Source organism: Apteryx mantelli, chromosome 1 (genome assembly GCF_036417845.1).
Source record: "Apteryx mantelli isolate bAptMan1 chromosome 1, bAptMan1.hap1, whole genome shotgun sequence".
In the NCBI taxonomy this organism is placed as follows: domain Eukaryota; kingdom Metazoa; phylum Chordata; class Aves; order Apterygiformes; family Apterygidae; genus Apteryx; species Apteryx mantelli.
Window position 1 is genome coordinate 215,036,359 of NC_089978.1, and position 23,935 is coordinate 215,060,293.

General features: G+C 45.7%; 1 protein-coding gene across 1 annotated transcript in view; it reads left to right on the forward strand.

Annotated features, from left to right (window-relative positions):
- Window positions 1–23,935, forward strand: part of FRMD4A (FERM domain containing 4A) — a 153,417-nt gene that overhangs the window by 116,803 nt on the left and 12,679 nt on the right. The window contains exons 13-16 of the mRNA XM_067317001.1: window positions 1,457–1,595; window positions 8,371–8,512; window positions 17,176–17,309; window positions 20,882–21,004. Of these exons, the coding sequence (XP_067173102.1) occupies window positions 1,457–1,595; window positions 8,371–8,512; window positions 17,176–17,309; window positions 20,882–21,004 (538 nt within the window). The remainder of the gene's footprint in view (window positions 1–1,456; window positions 1,596–8,370; window positions 8,513–17,175; window positions 17,310–20,881; window positions 21,005–23,935) is intronic.

Consider the following 23,935-nt stretch of genomic DNA (forward strand, 5'->3'; position numbering starts at 1 on the left):
TAACGATTTGAGTCAGTAGCACATTTTGCAGTGCTGAAAAGGCCTCAACACAAGAGCTGTCACCCATCTCCCAAACCAAATCTGGCCAGCAGTTACCGTTTTGCTGCAGGATTTCACTTTTCTTTCATTCTCGGCTCTATCGCAACTTTCTCTCACCTTGTACTTTCCCTCCCCCTCGCTTTTGCCTCCAGTTTCGGACAGGGACACCAGAGGGGAGGTTGCCAGTGCAGATGTAAGAGGGGAACCAGCGCTTTAACACACGAGCACTTCAGAGGGCTGGGGAAAGAGTTGCCTGTCCCTTGCATTGCACAATAGAGTTCCTGGGCTGTCCTGCAATATCACCTCTATCTGCATTGCACAAGGTGCCTGCGGGCTATGGACCGCGGCAGCCCCTCCATAGCATGCCTTAAACCTCTGGCCGTCTCTTGCACTGGCCTCTCTTCGCCATCCATGTCCATAAGTGAAAGGCCATAACAAAGCATTGCATTTCTAGGCTACCCTGTATTCCTGTGCTCGCATTCATTTTCATAATCAGATTCCATAATAGACTCTTTTAACAGACTGCAGAGGAGGATCTCATGTGTTCTGGACTCTGGAGATTAGTGGCTTGGTTTAATTCAGCCAATTTTATGTCCCTGCGGTGGGAGGAGTTCTGTAAACCAGGATGCTGTGAGCCTGTGTAGTACTTACCCAGCAGCGTGTAGGTGTCAGGGGCTCTGTTGTTGAGGTTAGAGTTGAGGGATGAGGAGGAATAATCAGACAGGTTTGTACAGCTGTGAAAGCATGGGGAAGCCTAACCTGTATTTGTTGCTAATATTTGAGGACCATTGGGAGTCCCAAAGAGGAAACATTTAGCTCTTATTTTTCCTGTTTTTATATTCACTCAGCTAATCGCTGAGTAGCAGTCTTCTCTCCAGAGTACTAGGCAGCCCTCTCTGAGCCGCACAACTCCATACCATATGGCAAGTCCTGCTGCCATTTAGAAGTGGGGAAATCAAGGTACCTGAAATTTTTCTCCCATGTTCTTTAAAGCAGCCATTGATCCTGTAGTTCTTTAGTTTTCACGAAGGTCCTGATATTTGGGAGCTGCTGTCCAAAGCCGGAGGTAGTGGAGGGGATGAAGGCTTTGCCTCAGGCATCTCAGCATGTGAGGCACACAGGATCCACAGGCACTTTGGCATTACTGACTCCTCTGGGACACGTAACAGGCCGACGTCAGCTGAACCAAACCCAGGAGTTCAGTTCAAACTGGACAAACTGGACTAGTACAGTAAGCGAAGGCTCTCTTGGCTTGAATAGCTATTTATTACTGTTCTACAAACATTTTTCCCATTAGCACAAGGGTGTGCTCACTAAGGAGAGCAGCCTTTACTATGAGGTCTGTGGTTATTTTCTGCAGCAGAACCCATCCGAGGAAACCTTGTGTAACCCCAGTTCATTCTTTCCTCCTCTCCAGGGCGTCTGTGACCAGGAGGACTTTTGGGCATAGTGGCATCGCTGTGCATACCTGGTACGCCTGTCCAGCACTGATAAAGTCTATCTGGGCTATGGCCATTAGTCAACATCAGTTCTATCTGGACAGAAAGCAAAGCAAGGTAAGCATTTTGGAGGTGGGATGTTCACGTTGAGTTTGGGTGAGTACTTCTCACTCCCCACCTTCCTAGCAAGGTCAGAGCTGAATGGTGACTCTTTCACTGCCTTCTCTTTCCGCTTGAGATGAAACAAGGGCAAACTGATTCAAAATGCCTGCTGGCTTTGGCCAGAATGAGGACATTAGTATCAAATTCATGTCTACAGGAGGGAGGATTGAGGGGAAAGTTGTACTGACTTGTGGCTAAATCAGAGCAACCAAGGTTTGCAGGCAAAGAGGATCATGTCCCTGTCTGGATTGTTTCCACGTGTCTTCTGGTTCTTGAACTCTGTCATAAAGTCAGGGCAGCTTCCAATAACCAAGTTTAAAGTAGCTTCAAACCCGTCTCTGAATCCTTCTTGCTGTCCCTTGCCTTTTACTGTCATATTCTCCTAGCAGTGAAGGGTAAGGATATTGTTTCTCTTTTCCTGCAGTGTCTCACACCAGAAAGGGGGGTACTAATGGCTTGGCTTTAGAAGGAGCTGTCTGATCTGGTGCTACACAAAGGGCTGATCAATGCACAAAAGAAACCATCTTGAAAACAGGAGTGTGTGTTTTTCCCCTAATTCCTTTCAGCAACAGTCATTTTAGGCATGCCCAGAACAGCAGGAGATCACTTCGAGATCACTTGGAGACCTAAGAGAGACTTTTCATGGAGATGCCACTCTCCATATGAGCACGCTGGTGTAAATTTTTACAGATAAGATAAAGACTGCCTTGAGTGGGTGCCTGCTAAAGGGGCTGCCTGTGTTTGCCCCCTACCTCTGGTGAAACGTCAGGCGTGTGCAGGGTGACATCCCATCAAATGGCTGAAACGATCTAACATCTTGCTATTGCTGAAAGGGCAGTCCACTGCCTTCCTTTTCAAGCAAGAGCTGCTCCTTCCCTTGCATGGGCACTGGCCTTATGAGGCCTCTTCATGAGCCAGTTCAGCCTGCTAAACTGGCAGAAAAACCTTTTGGTTGTTGTTTTTCTTTGCTGCATTATTTTTATGCCAGTTAAGTGAATTGAATTGACTCACTGAGGTTATAAAAAGGGCCATCAGTGTGCTATTAGTCCAGCTCACTCTAAACCCTTTTGACATTTGTTTTCCCTAGCATGAGCTCTGTTGCTTTATTGTAGAGCAGGTAAGACTTTCAGATGCCTTGGGCAGAACGCATGGTAACAGTAACTTTGGCATGGTCCCCTCTTATGCAAAAAATTGTTAGGGTTCATCTTTGTGGCTGTGAACTATGTTGAATTTAGGAGGCATAGCTAACTTCCCACCCCTGCCTGTGTGCCAGCTGTGAATATGGACACGATTGCATGTTCAGCCAAAACCAGGTAAGGGATTTCCACTTTTGCTCAGCACCACCAAGGCAATGCACAGCCCTCTCTGTTTTGCCCAGCTGTTGCTCTCAATAAAAACAACTCGGTGAACAAACAAAAGTTTATTTTCTTACTTTTAGCCAGATGGATTCCCTGATTTAGTTGCAAGGTATTTAGGTCACAAGCAACCAACAAACAAAAGGAGATTCCCCTCCTCCTCCCATTTCTTTGGTAAAAAGCTGAGTCTCTTAAATGCCCAGGACTTTCCTTCAGTGACTTCTTTTGTTGTTGGCAGATTGTGTTTCAATCTGATCTCCCCTCTCTCACACTCTTACAGACAGCACCACCCACCAGCCCTCGTTTGTCAATCTGTCACGTCTGTGACCATGTCAGAGCGCTTTGTTACAATAATCCCAGTGGTCACACTGAGGCTTTGAAGTTAAGACGCGCAAATATTTTTTCCCTTTCTCTTAAGGGAGCTGGTATTTTAGTCTGTTGTCCTCGTCTTTAATATGACACTGTCAAGATTGATAGATCCATCAATTTTAATTGATTTGTTCAATTCATCCTGCTGGTCACTTCAGGACACTGTGCCCATGTATGCTTTGCTTTTGAAAATCAGTAAAGAATATTCCAAAGTGGAGCAGTGTGAAATGTCCTCGTTTCAGCACTCAAAGGCTTAGAGAAACATTTTTTCAGTTTTATGTCACATGGGTTTGCATCCCCTTAAATCTCAGTCTCCACTTCAGATGAATCGCCAACTTCAAAGCAAAACTTAGATACTCCCTGCTTTTATGTCCAAACTTGGCATTTTTCATGGTTTTGACAAAGGAAAGACAACTAAAAACAAACTGAAAAGAAACCTGCTGGGCCCAAACTGGCTCCAGTGATGTAGGTTAGATGGCATAAAATACGCCATGGTGAGAAAGCAAGCTTGAACTCCATGCTCCCTATATAACTGGGCATCAGTTGGATTTGGACCTTCTGCACAGCTCCATGGGAAAAAAAAATTCACTTGATTTTAAAATGAAATAAAATCAACCTGCATGGATTTTGACCCTTCTGCAGTGAAAGGAGATCCCAGCCTTCTTTTTCAGCCTTGCTCCGTGTTGAACTCCTGCCAGCTTGCTGAGTTCCCAGCATCTTGCTCCCTGCTGATTCTGTCTCTTTTCTCCCTGCAATTGAAGCATAACATGGAGACTGAAAAGATTCCCAGCTTTCCAAGTGAACACGTCAGCATGCAGAACTCCTGTCAGCTTCCCTTTTTTTCAGGAGACAGATGCATCAGGACTTGAAGCCATGTCTATGCTCTGTTGACTCCACCAAGTTAATCAAATGTTTGGCCTAGAGGCCTTAAGAATTCTCTTTGTGTGGGAATTTCGAATAGCATATTTCTCCAAGCGCAAGTCTGTGGCAGATGAGTCTGGTAGAAACTAGGCAAGGAGGTTCAAAATGTCCTACTGAAACACCTGCAGCAAAACCTTGATGCTGCAAGCAAGAGGGACAAATTGATTCCTGGTGTCAGTCTACTCTCACTTCTCACTGGTGGATTTTTCTTCTCCCTCTGACCCTGTCAGAACAGCACCAGGGATCAGTTTGGCCCCATGCTTTGAAATGACTCATGAATGAGCGAGTCTCCCTCCATGTAAATGAGACTTGGCAGGTCGGCATTGAATGCTTTAAAATGTTTTAGCCTGGAGGGACTGCAAGGCCCAAGGGAGCATTAATGGGATGTAATCCAGCTTTCCACTCATGTGCTGTCAGTTCAACACCTAGCCCAGGCCTCGCGCTAGCTGCTGTTCAGTGGCCTGTATGAAATGAACTGTTGGTCTCATTCCTGCTCTTGATCAGTGACTGTCCAAAGCACAAGACCACCTGACACTGATTGGCATTGCTGTAGGCAGCAGAGGAAGCAGGAAATGAGCAGCAGGGAAAATTAAGCCAGCTCCTTTCAGGAGATGTTCCAACCTCAGTGGTTTTGCAAGGCCCCATTAGCAGAATTACAGTCTATCTTAAAACCTTCTCTGCTACTTCAGCAGGTTTGGATTGCACCCTCCATGGAATAAGCTCACTCTGCCCTGCGGACCCTGTGTCTGCTCTCCCTTGGTTTGCTTTTTTTTTCTCTCCAAGCTGAAGGGATGCCAGGCTTCACCAGTTTTTCCCAATGGAGGGCACCCTTCCAGCAGCTGCTGGCTTGGCATGCTGGTGAGGACCACAGCATCCAGCTGCGCTGCCTGTGCTCAGCATTTTAACTAGTGCCTAGTCAAACAGGTAGGGCCAGTGTGTGCTCTAATTTGCAGCCTAAATGTGAGTGGAAATAAACTACAAGGCTTCTCAGTGAAACTATCCAAAAAATAAATACAGGAAAACCACTGCCTCACAGAGCAGGAGAACATATTGTAGAAACTTGGGTTTTATATCCTTTCCTAGACATCAACTGCAGTGATTCAATATACTGCGTTAGACAGATGCTGGGTTGGACCAATGTGGCCATTCTTAGGGTTGTACAGGGTATACATAACCCTACATATATGTAGGGTTGTACAGCATACGTACATCTGCAGGGGATAAATCACCAGGGTATCAGCAGACTTAAGACTTGCTGCCTCTAAAGCTCGGGCATTGCAGCAAGATAGCAGTTCCTGCTCAGGCTCCTTATCGAAACTTCAGTGGCAGGAAATCTTGTTAGATAAAAGTAGTATCCACCTAGAATCAACCATCCAGCGCTATCTGGAGAACATCTTTTACAAATCTTGTTACATCTTGGTTCTGACCAGAAACCACAGATCCAAGAGGTTAAAATACTGCTATCTTTCTCCCTGGGCTGGGACTGGGGAGGAGCTACTGGAAATGAAAGGTTTCTAACTGATTGTAGCATTAGCATAACAGCATCGGTGCCAGTTACTTGCTCTGCTCTGAGATCTTGGCAGGTAGCTCTGCCTCTGCCCTCAAACAGGGGTGAGTGCATGCTCCTTGTTTATGGGGCTGCTGTGGAGATAAGCCTGTAAGGCATTCAGCTACCTCTGAATGGTAATGGTGGAGCCTCTAAGTACACAAGAATGTGTAAATTATAGTAATACTTCTGTGGGTGTTTTCAGTATGAGGATCTCCCCGGGCTGTCTTCATGTGCAGTTTTAAATTAGGCTTAGAAATACCATATGCAATACAGAGACATTTTACTTCTCTTATTATTTCACTGATGTGCAGACTATTATTTCAATGATGTGCAGACAGAGAGAGAGGATAGCTAAGAACTTAACCTTATGTGTCTTACCCAAAACACCACACCAAATCATTAACAGAGCCAAGCATGCAGCTCAGCGTGTTGAGCATTGGGCCATCCATTCACTCTTAGTTCTTTTAAAAATTATTTCATCTTTCTGAGGGTGTGAAATAGTGCTGGAAATGCTGTTGGAACAAGCTTTCCTTGTAGTTCCATCTCATCTTTGTTCTGGTGAGAACAAATCATACCCTGATACATGGATGGCAATCAGATTCTGATTTCTTAACACTGCAATGGTTTGCCCATCACCCAAAAATCTGTATGACTGGAGTCTCTTCTCACCTTGAGGAGATGCACAGATGAATGCTCAAGTATTCCTGAACTAGACTTTCAGCATCCCATTGAAAGAAAGCTTTCGGGCCGCTGAAGAGCCTGAGACCCCCAACACAATGTGCCAACAGCTTTCTGGGTTCCAGGAAACAGAAATTGCAGGTCAGTGGTCCTTTGAGACCAGACCAGTTGAGTTTCAGCAGCACCGGACTAGCAGGCTGTTGGGTAGGGGACTGAGCTCCACTCTCTTTCCATCCATGACTGGAGAATTCATATAAAGGTCAGCAAACAAGAAGCCGATTTCCAGATCAGAAGTGAAATAGCAGTCATCTTTGTGTTTCATGCACAGCATGTTACAGACAGCAGGCTTCTTACAGGCTTTTAGAGCTTTCTGCTCTGTTAACCTGGCCTGTTAATTGAAGCGAATTCAACAACCAAAGCATAAAATAGAGTTCAGAGCATAAGCCTGTCCTTAATTCAGAAGAGGCAGGAGGAAATTTTTCATGTGGACAGATTATTCCACAACTGCTTATTGAAAAGTTTCCTTATCTTTTCCTCTGAAGCATCTGATGTGACCCCAGTCAGAAATGAGATATGGGACTAGATGGGCTTGGGAATTGTTCTGATACAGCATGTGCTATTTTAAAGTGATCCTAAAGTTGTATGGGCTAGAAAGAAGACTGAAAATTTCTCAGCCACACAAAACATTGTTCATATGTAGGCTTCGTCCTTACAGCAGTGCTTGGGTTATAACTGGAGGGCTATACCCAGCAACTCTGATGAACATGCTTGATCCTTTTGTTCAGGTTAACACTTTTTAGATGCTCTCAGGGTTCCAAACTGGAGGTAGAGAGCTGCTAACACTGGGGCTTGTATTGAAGAGGCAAGGCAGCCACTGAGACTGAGTGAGCCCAAGCCCACAACCAGGCACTCTATTCATTTCATTGCTTGGTGCTACTAAGCCCCTTGCACTGAATGTTGTTTTCTGCCTTTATTTGCTCTGTCGGCATAACCACATCTGATCTCATAGCTCAGCTAAGGGAAAGTTCCAGAGTTCATTTCACTTCATTTCTAGGTTTCTTATTGTTTCAAATCAATTGGTCATAACCAATGGAGAAAGGACAATGTCTTAGGAAGTCAACTCATTCCCTCCTGAGATAGGTGTATGCAGTATGCAGGTTTACTTTCCCCAGGAGGTGCCTTGGTCATTGACATTTGGTGGGGTACGATGGATGACTCTCTGTGCTGCTTGTGGCCAGTTACTGGGGCTGACTGTTGTTTTCTTACTGGAGTAATGTTAATACCTTAAGAAGTCCTGAATTCTGAAGAGGTCCCTTACAGTAAGGGCATTGCATGCTGTTTGTTAGTTTGGACCATAACCTGAACATGTTTTCCTGCCTCCATTTTCTTCCATCTTCTCATGACAGCCCATTTAAGCCATGTCCTCACTGTATCTTGGTTCAAACCTCATTGCAAACATGGAAAGACCCGTCTTGGCTTCCTTTAGATGCTAGAGCTGGTCTTTAGTCTTTGGGGTTTGCAGTTCATTACATTGGCATTACTAGAGGTTTCCTACTGTATTTGTTAATACAGTAATTCCATACATAGTCAATTTGTTTAAGAGGGGAAAAAGTCCATGGCAAAGCAGAGAAAATAACAAACAGCAGAAAGCAATGCCAGAATATCACCCACTTAAGAATGTAAAAAGTGCAGCAGGGAATACAGTGCCAGATTTGCTCTGTTTTTGTAAAATAATCTGAGTTTGCTGTGGAGGCCTGTTTCCTGCGAGGCCTGTTTCCTGCCATAGTGAACTGTCTTTTTGCTTCTGTGAGCTTTAGAGAAGTGCTAGATCATTACTAACTCCGATGTCCACTTCCAGTCCAAGATTCATGCTGCAAGAAGCCTGAGTGAAATTGCTATTGACCTGACCGAAACTGGAACGCTCAAGACCTCAAAGCTGGCCAACATGGGGAGTAAAGGCAAAATTATCAGCGGCAGCAGTGGGAGTCTCCTGTCATCAGGTAGGTTCTTTATCCTGTAACTGGAGAGAAGTATGGTGGGAAGGGCCATGTCTGTGATATAATGGAGGAGCTGCCAGAAGCTGCACTGCGGAAATGAAAGACACTTCCTTTCAGTTTTTCTGTCTATCCAGATGTGTCGGCCCATCTCTCAGCGCACTGTCCCACAAACAGCACAGGCTGCAGGCCTCCCCCTCTCTCACTGCCTCTGCTCATTTCCTCTTTGTCCCCAGGATGTCATCTTCAACTCTCTCTTTCCAGCTGAGGCCTCTCTTCACAGTCTCTCCCCTAAGCACCTGCTAATATCTATCTCTCCCCAGGCCATTTGCTGTCTTCAGCAGATGCTTTCCTGAAGCATTCCCCAACCAGTGGTGGGGAAGTGGTGTGCCAGTGCAGCTCGCTAGGGAAACCAAGGCTGGGGATTTGGTGGTGTCCCTCAGCAGCACAGAGGCACGGTAACTTCTTCACAGAAGCTACCTTACCTCTCCAATGCTGAATTTGCCTGGTCTCTCAGGCCCAAAAGAACTGTTTCCTAGCACTCTCCATGAAACTAGTGCCGGGGACCCAGAGGTTTCTTTTGGTGGCTTTGAGCACCTTCCTGTAAAAGGAAGAAATACAGCTGCAAAATAAACCCAATAAAAGTTGCTGAAGGAGAGGGACAGAGAAACAGAAGAGAAGGAACAGGGAACGAGAGTCAGGAGCTTTTCTGCGTTTCTTTCAGACTCTTTTGTCAGTCTGAACATGGCAAGCTATCTGTAAAACACTCCAGGAGCAAAGCAAGGATCAATAATTTGCAAAGCTCCTCAGGTGAGAAGCTTTTGAGGAGGATAGAGTTGCTGGTATCTGTATAATTAATAGTACCAATCAATTAAATGTCCTGTGTTAAGTGTTGTTTGAAGTTACCGAAATCCATTCTGAGGAGATATATTACGCCAGAAAATAACCTCTTTGTGATTGCCAAGGGAACAGTCCCATCTAAGAACGCACACGCTATAAAATTGAACCCACTCTGACTCAGTAGATCAGCTCTGCATCACTGTATTCTTTGTGTCTCTTAAATGCCCTCTCCTGCCTGGAAAATGTCCAGCAAGGGGTTAAAATGTGAAATGCTTATTGAGCTCTGGAGCAGCCTGCTGTGCAATTCCTTGCCTTGCCTGTGAACAGAGATGCCTTTCTGTTCCTTAGGTCCTCCTGACAAGCACACAAACCGCCTCTGTGCCTCCCATCGCTCAGGGAATTGTAGTAGCTGGGCAGCTCCCAGCCTGGTGTCGGGTTGTTGGAGCTCTTTGTTTGTTTGGCATTTTTTCCAACTCTCCTGCTGCAAAGTAAATAACATTAAGTACTCCAAGGAAGTTCTTAAGATCTTTCCAAGATCTCAGCCTCCTGGGCACCATTCCCAAGTTTGTGAAAGCTACTTGGTAGTAATCCTGTTTTCATGTTAATACACTGGCTTTTAGCCTTTCTGGAAAAAAAACATGGGGGTCTGCTTCTGCTCTCACACTAGGAGAGTGTTAGCCAGGTGGAAGTCAGCAGAAAATCAGGCCCAGAAAAAAGCTTCTGTAGGGCCAGCACCTTATCTGGGTTATGTGGATGGAAATCCCAAACTGAGAGCTGCCCAGGCTTTTATTTCTGGGTTTTTTTTGCTCCCTGCTCACATCCGTTCTGGCTGAGAGTGGGGTTTGCAGACTCAGCAGAACAGCCCTAGTTAATGCCCCCTGCCTAATTGCCCTATGCAGAGTTCATTGACTGGGTGAGTCATTTCTTCTGCCTGGGGTAGATGGGTGGGACTACCTGGATGCCTATCTAGGACTGCGTGAATCTCCGTTTCAGTGGAGGCTTTGCTGGTGCTGCCGGTGGGCCAGGAGAGCATGGCTCCTTCCAGATTCCTACCTTGTAGGTCCTGCCAGCTGTGTGGCTAGGGCTCTCCCCAGGTGTTAAAGAGAGGTGTGGGGTTTGTTGCTGCCACATGACTTCCAGTAGCTACAAGCACACTTCTGGTGGGAGGGAAGTATAGAGAAAAGACCTCTGTCAGAGGGAGGACAGAGAACAGGGAATCAGAGGCCTTGGATTGCTTCCACACAGTCAGCACTGTGCTCCGAGAGCCTCCTTCCCTCGAGCCGGCTGGCAGAGCCAAGCCAGCCCCTGCCATGCTGCTGAACGAGAGGGGGCATTGGCTGCCCGTCCCGGCGGGGCACGTTTACTGGCTCAGTCCCGGTATGTGCCTTTCCTCCCATTGTAGACTGAAGATTATCGGGGCACAATCACAACAATGATGGGTTATCGCAGTACAGCTTGTGTGCTGGAGAGAATGAGTGCAAATGATTAAGTGGCCACGGTAGATTTCCAGGCTATAAATACCTCGAATGACAAGAAATCACAAGGGGAGAATTGAATATCTTTCTGTTTACTGCTCCTGCCCCTGCTTCCCTGCCATTCTCTGTCCTTTTTTCCTGGAAACTATTTGTAGCCATTTCCTCTTTTCATCTCACTCCTCCTCAGCGGAGGGGCAGTCACCACCATAAGAGGCACACTGAAGCTGTCTTGTATCTCTTGGACTTGCAGCAAGACTGCAAGGAAGCTTTTGTTATTGCTTATGGTTGTCACAGCATTTGGCCAAGATCCAGCTGTGCCGTGAGAGGCAGTTGCTTCCCCACAATATTTACAGTCTCTAGTCACAGCAGAGGGGAAATGGAGTCTTATATTGGGACAGTGACTTCCCCGTGGTCACAGCAGTTCAGTGCCTAAGCTGAGAGAACCCCGAGTTCCTGGCTCCTCCTCATTTCCCAGACCCTCGACCTCTGTCTGTGTCCACTGCAAAGTTGTAGGTTTGATCCCTGATGCTCCTGGGTGTATTTCTTAGAAACTCCCCCTTTAACCTTTTGTCAGCATTTTGGCTTGGAAGGGGACCCCAAATCAGTGGGCTGCCAAGACTTAGCTCACAGCACCAGCTTCTGTTCAGGATCTCTGTGCTGTCCCTGGATATTTGGGCTAGATTTGCCCAGGAATAAAGAGTTGGGGTCTGGTTCTACTTTCAGACTGGCATGAACCACGATCAAAATCAGCGGAGATAGTTATTAGAATGACATCAAATGAGTTCAAAGCTGGGTTTTTTCTTCACAGCAGTCTGTGCCATAAGAGCTTTGCAGGGCTCCTAGCTATGGAGGAATCCTATTATCATGGGATTATTGTAAGACTGAGCCCCAAACTCCCGCTGCCTGTAGATATCCCATCCTTCACATCACTGGTAGAGGAGAGACCCCAGAGGAGCACTGCTGCTTTAGCTCTGCAGATGTCCTGGAGGAGCCTTCGGCCCCCCAAGCCCTGTTACTTCAGCAGCAGTGGAGGTTTCCTGTGCAGAAGCCTGTTTACATTTGAAAATGCCAGAAGCATGCAGACAGGGCCCAGCCAACCAATTCCCCGGCCCCCGCCTCCCCATCCAGCAGGGCCATCTCCCAGCTGCACTACCCTAGCGAGTGTCAGAGCGGATAAACAGCACCCCGAGCAGCCTCTGGCCAGGCCCGTGAGCACGGGGACTCACGGAGATGAGTCGCCACAGGATATCTGAGCGCATCCTGTGCAGATCAGCTCCAGCTGGGCTTCTGCGCACCGTGGAGGATATCCTATTTGTCTGGCAGAGCTGAGAGATAGCAACTGTCTGAGTTTGCTGGCTGTTGTGTGCTGACATCCTGGTGCTGTGACTCAGCTCAGGTTCTGGCACGGAGCAAGCATGGGGGACCTCCCCACCCTGCTCAGGGGACAGCTTTCCACGGGGACCTTGCTGAAACGCCAGCAAGCTGGAGCTGGCAGAAGGTTGTAGTATGAAGGAATTGCCTTATTTAGATGCATTTTTCCTGGAGCAGGAGACTCGCATGAGAAAGAGAGAAGAGAGGTATCGAAGAGATTCCCAGGATTGCGCAACTGGATATGAGTGATGGCAGGGCCTCTGTGAAGTTTGTTTTCTTATTTAAGCCTCGATACTCTTGCCTTGCTGCTGCTCAGCCACCTTGCTGCATCTCCTCTTATAGATGCTAGCACTGAGGCTCAGTTCCCTCTTCTTCTCTTCAGCATCCCATCTCTCTTCCCTGCTTATTTTCATCGTTCTCATTTATACCTTTTCCCAGCTGACGCCACTCTACTACATTAGGTGGCAGAAATAGGGACAAACAGTGGATCACTGCTAGGGCTTTCCTCTCCAAAACTGTGGCTCACATTGCTGATATCCTTCCCTTTGACAAGCTTTAAACCAAGGCTTGTCTTGGAGCAGACACCTGGTAACCAGGAGCTCCTGCATGCAGACTCAGCACATCGTGTTGATCAGATCCTTTGGGGGTGTGACTTGTTTGCTTCATAGCCCCATCAACGTCACCAAGACTTTCTTAACTTCATCAGTGTAGGAGGGATCAGAAACCAGCCCTTTAGCACTGGTGAAGAAGCTTAGTCATGAATTATGCTGGAGGAATTAGTTGACCAGGGAGGACCACAATCTCCCTGTTTCACAGCACCTCTTCCCCTGAATGTCCATGGATGGAGAAGTCACCCAGAGAATGAGCAGCAGAGAGGCTAAATGAGTATCAGAAGCATAGCATGTCACAAACTAATTGGGCTTTAAGCCAAGACTTGCATCCCATCATGTGTGCTCAGGAGGAAATGTCATGTAGGATTTCCTTCAGTTTGAAATTAAACCAGCAGGACCAGCTATAAAAACAGGCTCTGATTCAGCAGGTTCCTGGTGCTTGTCAGAGGTGGCCCCATGCTTGCTACCCAGTGTTTTCACAACCCTTTTTCTTTTAGGGCCCTCAAATGGTTCCACAGAAGTATGTGTTAAAATGCAGAATTTGGTAAATCTGTGAACTGCAAATAGGAAGGAGGCTGGATAATAATTTTCATAGGTAGCCCTGCCTCAGTGGGCATCATATTTAATAAGGCAGATTCAAGGTAGTGTCTGCTTGCTTGGTTTGGTTTGAGCTGGTCTTTGATTATTTCTTTCCTTGTTTTTGTGGTCTCTTGATTTGTTCTGACATTTTTGGATCACTTAACACTGGGTTTAAAAGTGACTCTGTGGCCACAGATTTGCTCAAGGCTGAATTAATACCTTTTTATAAGTAAAGAGCTTCTAGTGGATGCTGTAGGTGTACCAGCAACACAAATCACTGTTTTCTGTTCTGTACAATCATCTCACACTGGTGTGATTCAGTTGACTGATCAAGTTTACATTCGCTTTACACCTGTGGGAGCAAACAGAGAATAAAACCTCTAAAAATCTAAACAATCTAACCCCAAAATAGTTCAGCTTTTAAGTTAAAAAAAAAAAAAAAAAAAGACAGCCAGAAGTTTCTGAAGAGGCAGTTAGACAGAAATCCCAATCCAATCCTTCTCTTGCAGTATGCCCAAGGGATCATCCAAGTCAGGTACGGTTAAGCTAAAAAAGTTTAGCATCTCAAGCCCTGAACTGTGAGTGCCCTGTCCCCAGTCCTGTAAACCCTCACTACACTGGAAGACTGTGAGACAAAGACACTGTGGAAATACATTAATTTGAACTGCTTTGTTAATGCCAGAAAGAACATGGTTTTAGCAGTAATCCCATTGCTTAATTCAGAACGTAACAATGTACTCCCAGATTCTCCCCAAATCCTTTGCTTTCTAGGAGGAGTGACAAAGATGGCAGAACGTGCACTCAGTAGACATAGCCCCTGACTGCATCAGGACTGAGACCAGTGTGGTTCTTGCACAGGTTTAGCACAGCTGGAGCAAATGCCGTGAACTGTCTGTGCTTGATTTGGGTCTGTACCAGCTCAGTTACGAGCCATTTATTTCCCTATTGTCGTCACACCTCAAATCAGCACAGACGTCTGGGCACAGCTCAGACTATTCATGTGTTTTTAAATGTTTAACATCTATGTAGCTGCTGTGGCAACAAGAAGTACAAAAACTAATAGCTTTTTAAAATAAATCAAAGGCTGATGGGAAGGTGGGGAGCAGAGAGAGGAAGGAAAGGGGAAGAGCAATTGGAAGGAAAACATGGGTCATTGAAGTTATCCCAAAAGGAAAAAAAGGGTTGAAACATCTGTAGGAATCATGAGCAGCTTATTATCGGGGGTCAGCAGTTTGTTGGCAATTAAGCAGAGAGGTTCAGCAGTTCAGCTTTTGCTTGTAACTCCTCACCAGGGTTACTATTAAGAGTTAGTAAATGCTAGAGAGGCCTTTCCCTGCCATTGCAAATACAGGGTTCCTCTGGAGGATCCTGTGAGGTTCTTGCAGTGCAGATGTATTCACAGAGTTGAATTTTGTTGCTCTGGAAGGGCAAACAAACCCAAATGAAATGGGGGCAGTTACAGCAAGTAAACAGACACGTTACCATGTGGTTGTCCTGATTCGTCTGATGATGCTCAACCTAGTTGACCTTTAGAGAACCTTTTCCCACCTCTCCCACTCCAGGACAGCCCAATAAAGGGTGTTACAAGGGAGGGTAGCGTTTTGAAGAATAAGTGCCAGTTGTCTTTCTGCATGAAAGCTGCAGAAAATAGTGGTGGAAAAGATCTGTGACATTCTCTGCTCCCTCTGGACCAATGCAGAACTGTTTCCCAGCATGGATTGCCTAGATCCCTTTTCAGTTTAACTTTAACGGTCTGATGGAATAGTAGCAATGAAAGATGAAACTGAAAGCACAAATTTCACTGTGTTTTGCTGCCAAACCAAAGAATTGTTCCCAGGTTCATTCCAGAGCTTTATGAAATGGCAGCAATCTTTTCAACCAACTCAGGCTGAGTTCACTGTACGCTCAGGAGGCCAAGCTGCAAATATATCTAGAAGCCCCTCCAATCCACAGGTACACAGAGACCTGCACGTGACATCCTGTAAAATCTGGCTTCTGTGGATAATAAGGGTCTGCTCTCTCTCTGCTGTTGCTCTACATAGGCAGTGGAGCCCCCCAAAAGTCACTCTGGGACACTGAGGGCTGAGAACCACTGAGCCAGTCCAGGAGAAACTGCTTTGAAAGCATTGCTGAGGCAAATTCTTCTCTGCAGGCACGAACCTAGAGTGAACTAGATGCCCTGCATGAAATCCCTGTGGAGGCACTCTAGGCACAATCTGCCTATATAAACATAGGTGTGTGGTGCCATTTTAGGTGGGTTAGAGTATCCCACTGCCAGTCTGAAAGGCTATGAGTCTCATAAGGTCCTGTGTCACATCTGCCACCCCATGGGAGATGTCTCAGATATCTTAGATCAGCAAATAGCACTAGACACCTCTGTTTAAGGAAAAGCAACCCTTTAACCTGTGAGAACATGGCAGCCCCGTCTACTCGGCCCAGCTTAAGGTCCCATATGGGATTTACTTAAAAATGATTTCAGATGCAGACTTAAACTGAGTCCCAGAGCTGTGTATAAGGTGGAGGTCAAGGGTGCACAGAGCTGCAGCTCTCAGTCATGTTCTGTGGATGGAGCAGGGATGCCACTGCTGAATCCACCACAGATACCAGAATTCAGCTTTCTGTAAACACGGCATGGGCAGTTGGAGCTACAGCTGTAGTTAACAACAATCAGTAATATGAGTGGAAAGGGTATGGGGATGGTGTTTGCCCCTTCTTGAGCTTGCTTTTCATCTCACAGTATGGCCATAGCCTTAATGTCCTTATTCTGTGATGAAAGGATGCACTCAGGGGGATCAGGGTGAAGTAGTGAATTCATTGTAAATTCATGCCCGAGCCCAGAGATTCATTAAAGAGGATGAGTGCTAAGCTCATCCTAAAAAAAATCAGCCACCTGTAAAAACTCAAGTTGGGCACCCAAAAATGGGATGCATCCAAAGTTGACCCTTCTGTGAGAATCTAGACCTTGGACAGTTATCGATGCATCATCCCAAACCAAAATAAAATCAGGAATCTCATCAGTATGTTCCCCATAAGAACTGAAGTCACAAATGCTGATGTGACATCTGAGTGAGAGTCTGACTTAATTCTGGATTTGCCAGAATCCAAGAGAATTGCATGAATTTATTTCAGTGGAAGTTGCTGGGTAATTGCCACTTGGAAAATCAAGTCATTTGGGCACCCAGCTTAAATATCTTGACCTACCTCTTAACAAGAAACAGCTATTATCCTGGGAAGTCCTCCTGCGGTTTATTGTTGTTCTGGTTTTGTTTTTCAGCTTAGCTTATTTTACAGCAATCTTTCTAGGTAATTTTGTTGCATTACATTTTTTTCATAAAGCAGACACTTAAGTGGATTGAATTAAGTATTTGCTACTAGAGTCTTTGCAGTTTTTAAATAAGCAGACTGTATTTCAGATGGCTTTTCCTAGGCTTGCTTTCCTCAAAATCCATCTCCAGTGCTTTGTAAACTGTACTATTATTTGCTATTGGGAACCTTCATGGGAATGGTATGTCTTTTTTTCTAGGATTTTACATGAATAAGTGTGTTGCTTTTATTTTTCTGGAAAATGATTACAGATGTCTTTGTATGCTCCACTGTCCAACCTCTGTCTGTTAGCTTAAGCATTAAGGATTTGCTGTAAACAAACATGACTGGGTAACACCTGCTTCATGTCATAGTCTGATTTCTTTTTGGAAAGACTGCATCCAAAGTATAGGCTTTGGTAAAATTCACAAGCACTCCAGATGTGTGTTCCGCTGTCAGCTGGCCTAGTGAAATCATTGTTTATTGATAGGTTCCCAAGAGTCAGATAGTTCTCAGTCTGCCAAGAAAGACATGCTGGCTGCATTGAAATCCAGGCAAGAAGCTTTGGAAGAGACACTGCGCCAGCGCTTGGAAGAGCTGAAGAAACTGTGTCTCCGAGAAGCGGTAGGCAATGGACATTTTATAAGTTGTAACACTTGGTTGCTTGCATTATTACAGCATGTTTGTTGTTTGGAAGAGGTATGGAAACAGCAGAAGCAAGTCCTTCTGCAGTCACCTCTTGCAAAGCATGTTGTACAAAGGCCTCAATAATGTCCAGTCATTTCAGCTCCAGATTGCAATGTCATGGGGCATTTTCCCCTCCAGAGGAGAGGGACCCAATGTCAGTTGGATATCCAGATGGCTTGGGGTTAGGAGGGCGTTGAGTATCCATGTCTCCTGTTTGAAGTTCTGAGATCTGAGCATCTGAGATACATTCAGCCAGGCTCCCGCTAGGTTTGTCATTGACTTTGGCAGGAATATGCATGTACCTAAATGGCATAGGGAGGATGTCCTGTGTACTGGTAACTCACTCCTCAAATGGCTTTTACTTTATTAGCAAAAAAAAAGTGACTGGTACACTTTCTTCCTAGAGTAGGTCTGACCTTAGGTGCTTTTCTTCTCCCTGCACATTCTTCCTGCTCCCAGCTACTCCCCAGTTTATCTGCTGCCTTCCAGCTCCATGTATTGCCTCAAGACATAGCCATCTCAGACAGCTGAAGAGCTAATTGTGTGGCTTATGTACAGCACATGGGGTCTCTCATTTGCTGTGCGAAATCCTCCATGTAGACTCCCTTCATCCAAAAAGCCCTGGTACTGCTGGAGAAGAATGGCAGTGTCATGGCAGACCTCGTGAAGATGAACCACTGGTGATCCCAGAGTGCTGGGGGAAAACAGGCAGGACAGCTGAGGAACTCATCTTGTAACCTTCCCACTCACCTGTCTGTTCATTCTTGGAGTTGTTGACTGGTTTAAAGATAAATTTAATATTTTTGGAAATGAAAACACTACTACAAATGTGCGTGGAGACACAGATTAGCAGCAGCTTACCCTTGGGTCATTCGGAAATCCTCATTTGTTTACCAGGCCTGGAAAAATCTGAATTTAACAAAAAGTCAGGATGTGTAACAAAACAGGAAGCTGGCTGCAGACAGTGGCACTGAGATCTTCCAGTTGTTGCTTAATATTTAATGTGTATTTCGCCTTTGACAAAAAGAGGGGAACTGGGTCACTGGCCACTGATTCAGCTTTCATTGCTCTTTGTTGCGATCGTCTGTGGCTTTAATGCCAACAAGAATAAGCTATGGAAAACAACTCTCAACGAAGAAAGTCAGCAGAAATCTCTGAGGCCCCAATTCCCCTCTTACTCAACGCGAGTGATCCTTTCTCACCTGAGAAGTCCTGGCTGACTTCAGCAAACAACTTAGGCTGATAAAGGTTGCAGGAGCAGATCCAGTCCCAGAAGTCCATCGAGTGCAGAGCTAAGATCAGCTGCTGGAAGTGATCACACGCTCTTCAGGGACTGATGGACAAAGTTGAGAGCTGGAAGAATTTACCACCTTAAACTAACTCCACCTGAAGATTAATGCCCTGCAGGAGTGTGCACAGAAGGGAAGAAGTGCCTGTGCCTCAGTCACGGGAGCTCACAGCCCAGTGCTCTGACTTTAACATGATCTTCATCTGTGGTGCAGCCTCAGACACTGCACTGTGCAACCAGGGCCCAGACACAAGCCCCCCACTGGAGCTTGGGGCCAGCAATAAGGAGCAATAACTTCTTAACATGCTGCAGCAAGGCTGCCTATCTATCAACACCTTAAGAGCTGGTAAAAAGTGTTACTGCTTTCTGCAGATGATCTGAGAGAGGCAGTTGATGGACGTTTGGGATCTGACCCAATCTTGCAACCGTTCAGCTCATCCATCAATACCCTGCTGTTGGGAGCATTTCCTCTCAGACTGCCCAGAGTCCTTTCTGCTTTGGCATAGGAATGGCCAAAATAGAGGGAGAGAAGGAGGTGAATTAGGAGATGAAAAAGGGTTAAAAGTGGGGACATAATCAAATAGGCATGGTCAGAGCCATTCATAACAGTGGCATTGAGTTACCTCAGGCCATCACCACTCCAGTTACTTATTAATTTAGATTACATTTCAGGACTGTGTCTGTGAATACTTTTCAGCTTATGAAGGCAGCATGGTAGCCCACATTAATTTTATTCTGCTCAAATCTTGGGCATTTTACAGAAGATGTTAACTCTTTCCCTACTGCCCTACTTTATATTAAGTTAGGGGTTATAAAGAAAATGCCCTTGTTTCCCTCAGGAAAGGATACAAGAATCTGTGTCTTGATGTGATAGTTAGAGCCACATAACACTAGGAGAAACACGTTACAGAAGAGCAGCTGAAATAACTCCGCGGGGCTGGAATGGAGAACACAGAATGGGACCCACGAGATGCTGCAACAGTGCCTCTCACAAAAGTGGGTTGTGCACATCAGCACAGAGCTGTGCTACAAGCCCGTTTTGCTGGGAACTGCTTAGAGGAAGGATTTGAAAAGGCCAGGTCCTTGTTTCCTAGTGACCTGAAAAGAGTAGAAAGAAAACCCCCATTAGGGAGCGGGGGAGAGGCCAGGGCAGGCAGGAGGGGCCTGAGCTGTGCACTTGCGTTAAGGTCAGCCCCTGTTCTTTGGGATTCAGATGATTTAGGTTATTCTGCCAGCTGGATCCTCTCAAGGCTGATGCTAAAGAACACAAAAGTCTTTTGTCCTTCGTAGGGAGACTTTTGAGTACAAGAAGTTGGGCTGTTCTGGTAGTGAGGCTCCTGCCTTATTCTGTAGGCATTTGAATGCCTTTAATTCAGATATGTGTGGCTGTATTGTGCATGCCAGAAGAAAAAAACCCACAGCATTCACATCAATATTGGCACTCGCTGCTTCCTGTGTTCCATATATTCCTCAGCTCTGTGGAGTTTGCTTCGGATTTTGAACGAAACTTTGCAAATGACCCCATTGGTCTGACAAAGCATCACCTAGTATCACTCCAAAGCTGCTCACGACATCCCCTGGGTTTGGAAGGGGTTCTGATACACGAAGTGTTATCAGACAGGTAATTAGGTACCAGGCACCACTTTTAGTGACTATTTTCACTGCATTCCTCTCAAACACATCATGGGAATGTTTTAATGTGCAGGTCATAACCTGCATGGCTGTTGCCATTGGGGCTTTCTGACTCAGCAGGCCTGCATCCTGCATGAATGTTACCAACACAGTCAGATCTGCTGATCCCCCTTTCAGAAGCAAACCAGTAGAAGCTGTCCTTTCCTGCTAGCCCTACAGCACAGATGAAAATAATGCTGCAATCTGTTCAGCCTCAGGCCCCAAGGCACTAGGGATGGGCACCACCTACAAACCGGTGCTGGGCAGGCCACTAGCAGTTTTGTTCATTTTCCCCCCTATCAGCAAAATCCATACTGGTGCACAGGTTAGGAAAGTTCTCCACTCCAAGTGTCAGATCCCAGGCTGAGTTTGCAGGGCGGGATGCTCTCCTGTACGTATTATCAGCTGACTGAACTACATTCGGTGTTAATGAAAGACCGTGAACACCTGCCATTTTACAGTCACAGTTCAAGCGTGGTGGTGTGCTTTGCACAGGCAAGGACTCCGCTGCAGCGTTCCCCAGATAATTAACAGTATTTTCTTCTTGCAGGAACTCACAGGAAAGCTGCCACGAGAATATCCTCTAGATCCTGGGGAGGAGCCGCCTATTGTAAGGAGAAGAATAGGAACTGCCTTTAAACTGGATGAGCAGAAAATCCTGCCTAAGGGAGAGGTGAGGCTTTGCCCTTCCCTTACAGCCCCATTTCCCCACCTCAGGTCTCTAAGACGTCCAGCATGCATTATGTAGGGGCCATAATGTGTTTCCTTTAAATGATTGTAGTTGGTCATGGGGCCTTTTTTTTTTTTTTTTTTTTCATTTCGCACCAGAACAGTAAAGCAGAGAGAGGGTTAGTGGTCTTAGTTCAGACTTGGAGTCGAGCTTAAACCCTCACGGTTAAACCCTGGCTTTGCTAGAAGTAACAGAAATAGCCTGGATGACAACTGGACCAGTGATGATCCAGACACTCCAGTGACCAACTGCAGAGATTTGTACGAGTAAGGAGCGTACCAGGAGTCTCTTGAGCCATCTGAGCCTTGCTGCTGCCTGACATTTTTAGCACAAACAACCACTTGCTTTCTGCTTTAGCAGCAATCTGAATCGGAACCAGAAGCACCCAGGTATTTTTCCCCTAACAGGGGAGAAAAGCACCAGAAATATCCATCTTAGCCCTGCAATAGTAAAACAAAAGCATTTTACTCCCCAATCCTTAAACAAAAGAGCTTTCATCCCTACCTATAGGGAGCTGGAATTATGTTTTTCTAAGTTTGCCAGGGAGTGTTTGTTCTCTTCCCTGGCTCCCACAATGTGCTGGGTCAGTGCCCTGAACCGTGGCTGTGAAAACAGGCCTGCAGCAGCTGGAAGGCGGGACCGGATTCACAGAAAAGCCATTGTCTGCAGAGACGCATTTGTCTCAAGACACTTGTGTATATTCCAGTTTTGAGTTTCCTTTTTATTTTTGTAAGAGGAGAGACTGGATCTGGTGTGACTGTGTGGTTTAAGGCTCAGTTCAGCCAGGGAATTAACTGTTTGTCGTTTTGTTGGCATTTTCCTTCTGCTGAAAAAATAAACAGCCGGAGATCTTTGGTTTTGTTCTCAATGGAGCCTGGGAGAGGAATTCCACTGAAGTCAAATATTCATGAACTAGCATATTTAATTAAGCTTTTCAAAGGGAAGCACTGCTTTGCTAGGTTACTCCTAAAAGCCCTGCAGTCTGTTGGCTGCTCTGTTTTATAGCCTGATTTCCAGCTTCCCCAGATCCTACTGCTAAGAGGCAGCTTTTGGGGCCACTGGGTGAGGAATCTCCTTATTCCAGCAGAAGGGTTAGGTAGGCAGGCAGGAGACCATGACGGTAAAGCAGCTCCTCCCTGTTGCAGGCACTCTCCATTTTGGCAACAGCATTTCAAACATGCTGACTCAGTTTTTCCTTCCTCCCACCTTTTTCATCTGTCAAACTTTGACTGCCTTGAAAATCATAAATTTCTCTTTTTGAAGAATAATGTTGGGCTGTGTTTATTTGGCTGCCTGTTTTAGAGCTTTTAGAGGCCACTGATAATTTTCATATACTTTTCAGCTAGTATGAACGTTAGAAACTAAATTTAAATCAAAAGGTGAAATTCTCCCATAATCACATAATTCCATGACTGAAATGACCAACTGTGATGGGGACCTGAAGCAAGGCACTTCCATCTGAAGGCAGACGATAGCCCTCATCTTCTGAGGTTTTATTTATTGGGGCCTCACTGGAAGAAAATAGACAATAATGGCCAGGAGGAAAGTGAAGATGTTTTTTCTAAGATATCCTGGGTGATTTAGGACTGAATCTGTGAAGGCCTGAAATTACAGCTCACGCCAAACTCTCGTTAACTTCAGTAAGAGCTTTGTCAGAGCATGAATTGCAGGGTAGGGTCCTATTGTATTTCTTGGTAATTGCCCCTACCTGGTCCGTAATCCCCATTGCTGACTCCAGGAAGGATTTTGCCAGAACACAGCAAACCAGGTTCCCAGCCTTAGAACTCTATTGTGTCAAATCCACTTTTAATAACTTTGATATTGACAGAGCTTATAAATTCTTCAAAAAGGGACCTCTTAAAAAGGTGGGCGTGGAAGGTCCAGTATTCAGTAAAGTGAGAAAATTTATAATTATCGTTTTAAGGCAATGCTGCTCACTCATTGACAACAGAGGGATTTTTTTAAGCCAGAAGCCCAGAATAAAAACTTAAGAGGACCGTTTCAGTCCGATTAAAATTCCCACAGCATCAGCTCTCGCAGCATACACTGCTTCTAAGTGAAGAGAAAGGATCTGAATTTGCGTAACAGGAGGATCTCCATGAACATGTGGCTATCAGCGCTTGTGATTTGAACACATTTCATTAGAAGTAAAAGAGTTTGGCTTTTTTCCCTAATTTACAATGTATTGTGTTCCCTTTTCTAGCAGACCAACACCAAAAACTCCATTCAGTTGGGAAAGGTAGCCAAATACATTACAAACAGCAAATAACTTGAAGATCACAGCCTGGGGTCCCTGTGTGCCAGGAAGCACTGTATCAGCTTCTGTGCTGGCATAAATCTGCCTAGATCCCTTGACTTCGAAGCGTAACTAAAAATCAGTAGGTAGCTTCCAGAGTACACCTGGTTGCATTTAGAAACTCTGCTGAGACCCTACAGTGGCTAGCGCTGGAGCCGTCCGGTGTACAGAAAGCCTTCTGTTACACACTGTGCTCGCTCTGAGATCACCCTTATGGCTTATAACTCGAGGAGACGATTTTCTGGTGCAATGCGATACAGCAGCCCATAATTACACCAGCTCATACTTGCCCCTGGGCTGTGATGGCCATACACCAGGGAGGAATTAGCCATCTTCTCCCTTGTTTCCCCAAAGAGATCGGCGAGCGTTGAACAAACCTGTCAAGAAAGTTAAAGCTGTAGCTTTGCATACATACGAGGGCTGATATTGACTGGCGCTCAAATATGGGAGTAAGAAACAGGAACAAGGAAAGGGTGGGAGGCAGACATTGCCCAAAAGGCAGGTGTAAAAGTATGAATGTGTCAACAGTAGAGCATCACTGAACTGGGCCATGCTGAGCTGCGTGTAAAGCCAGCTAG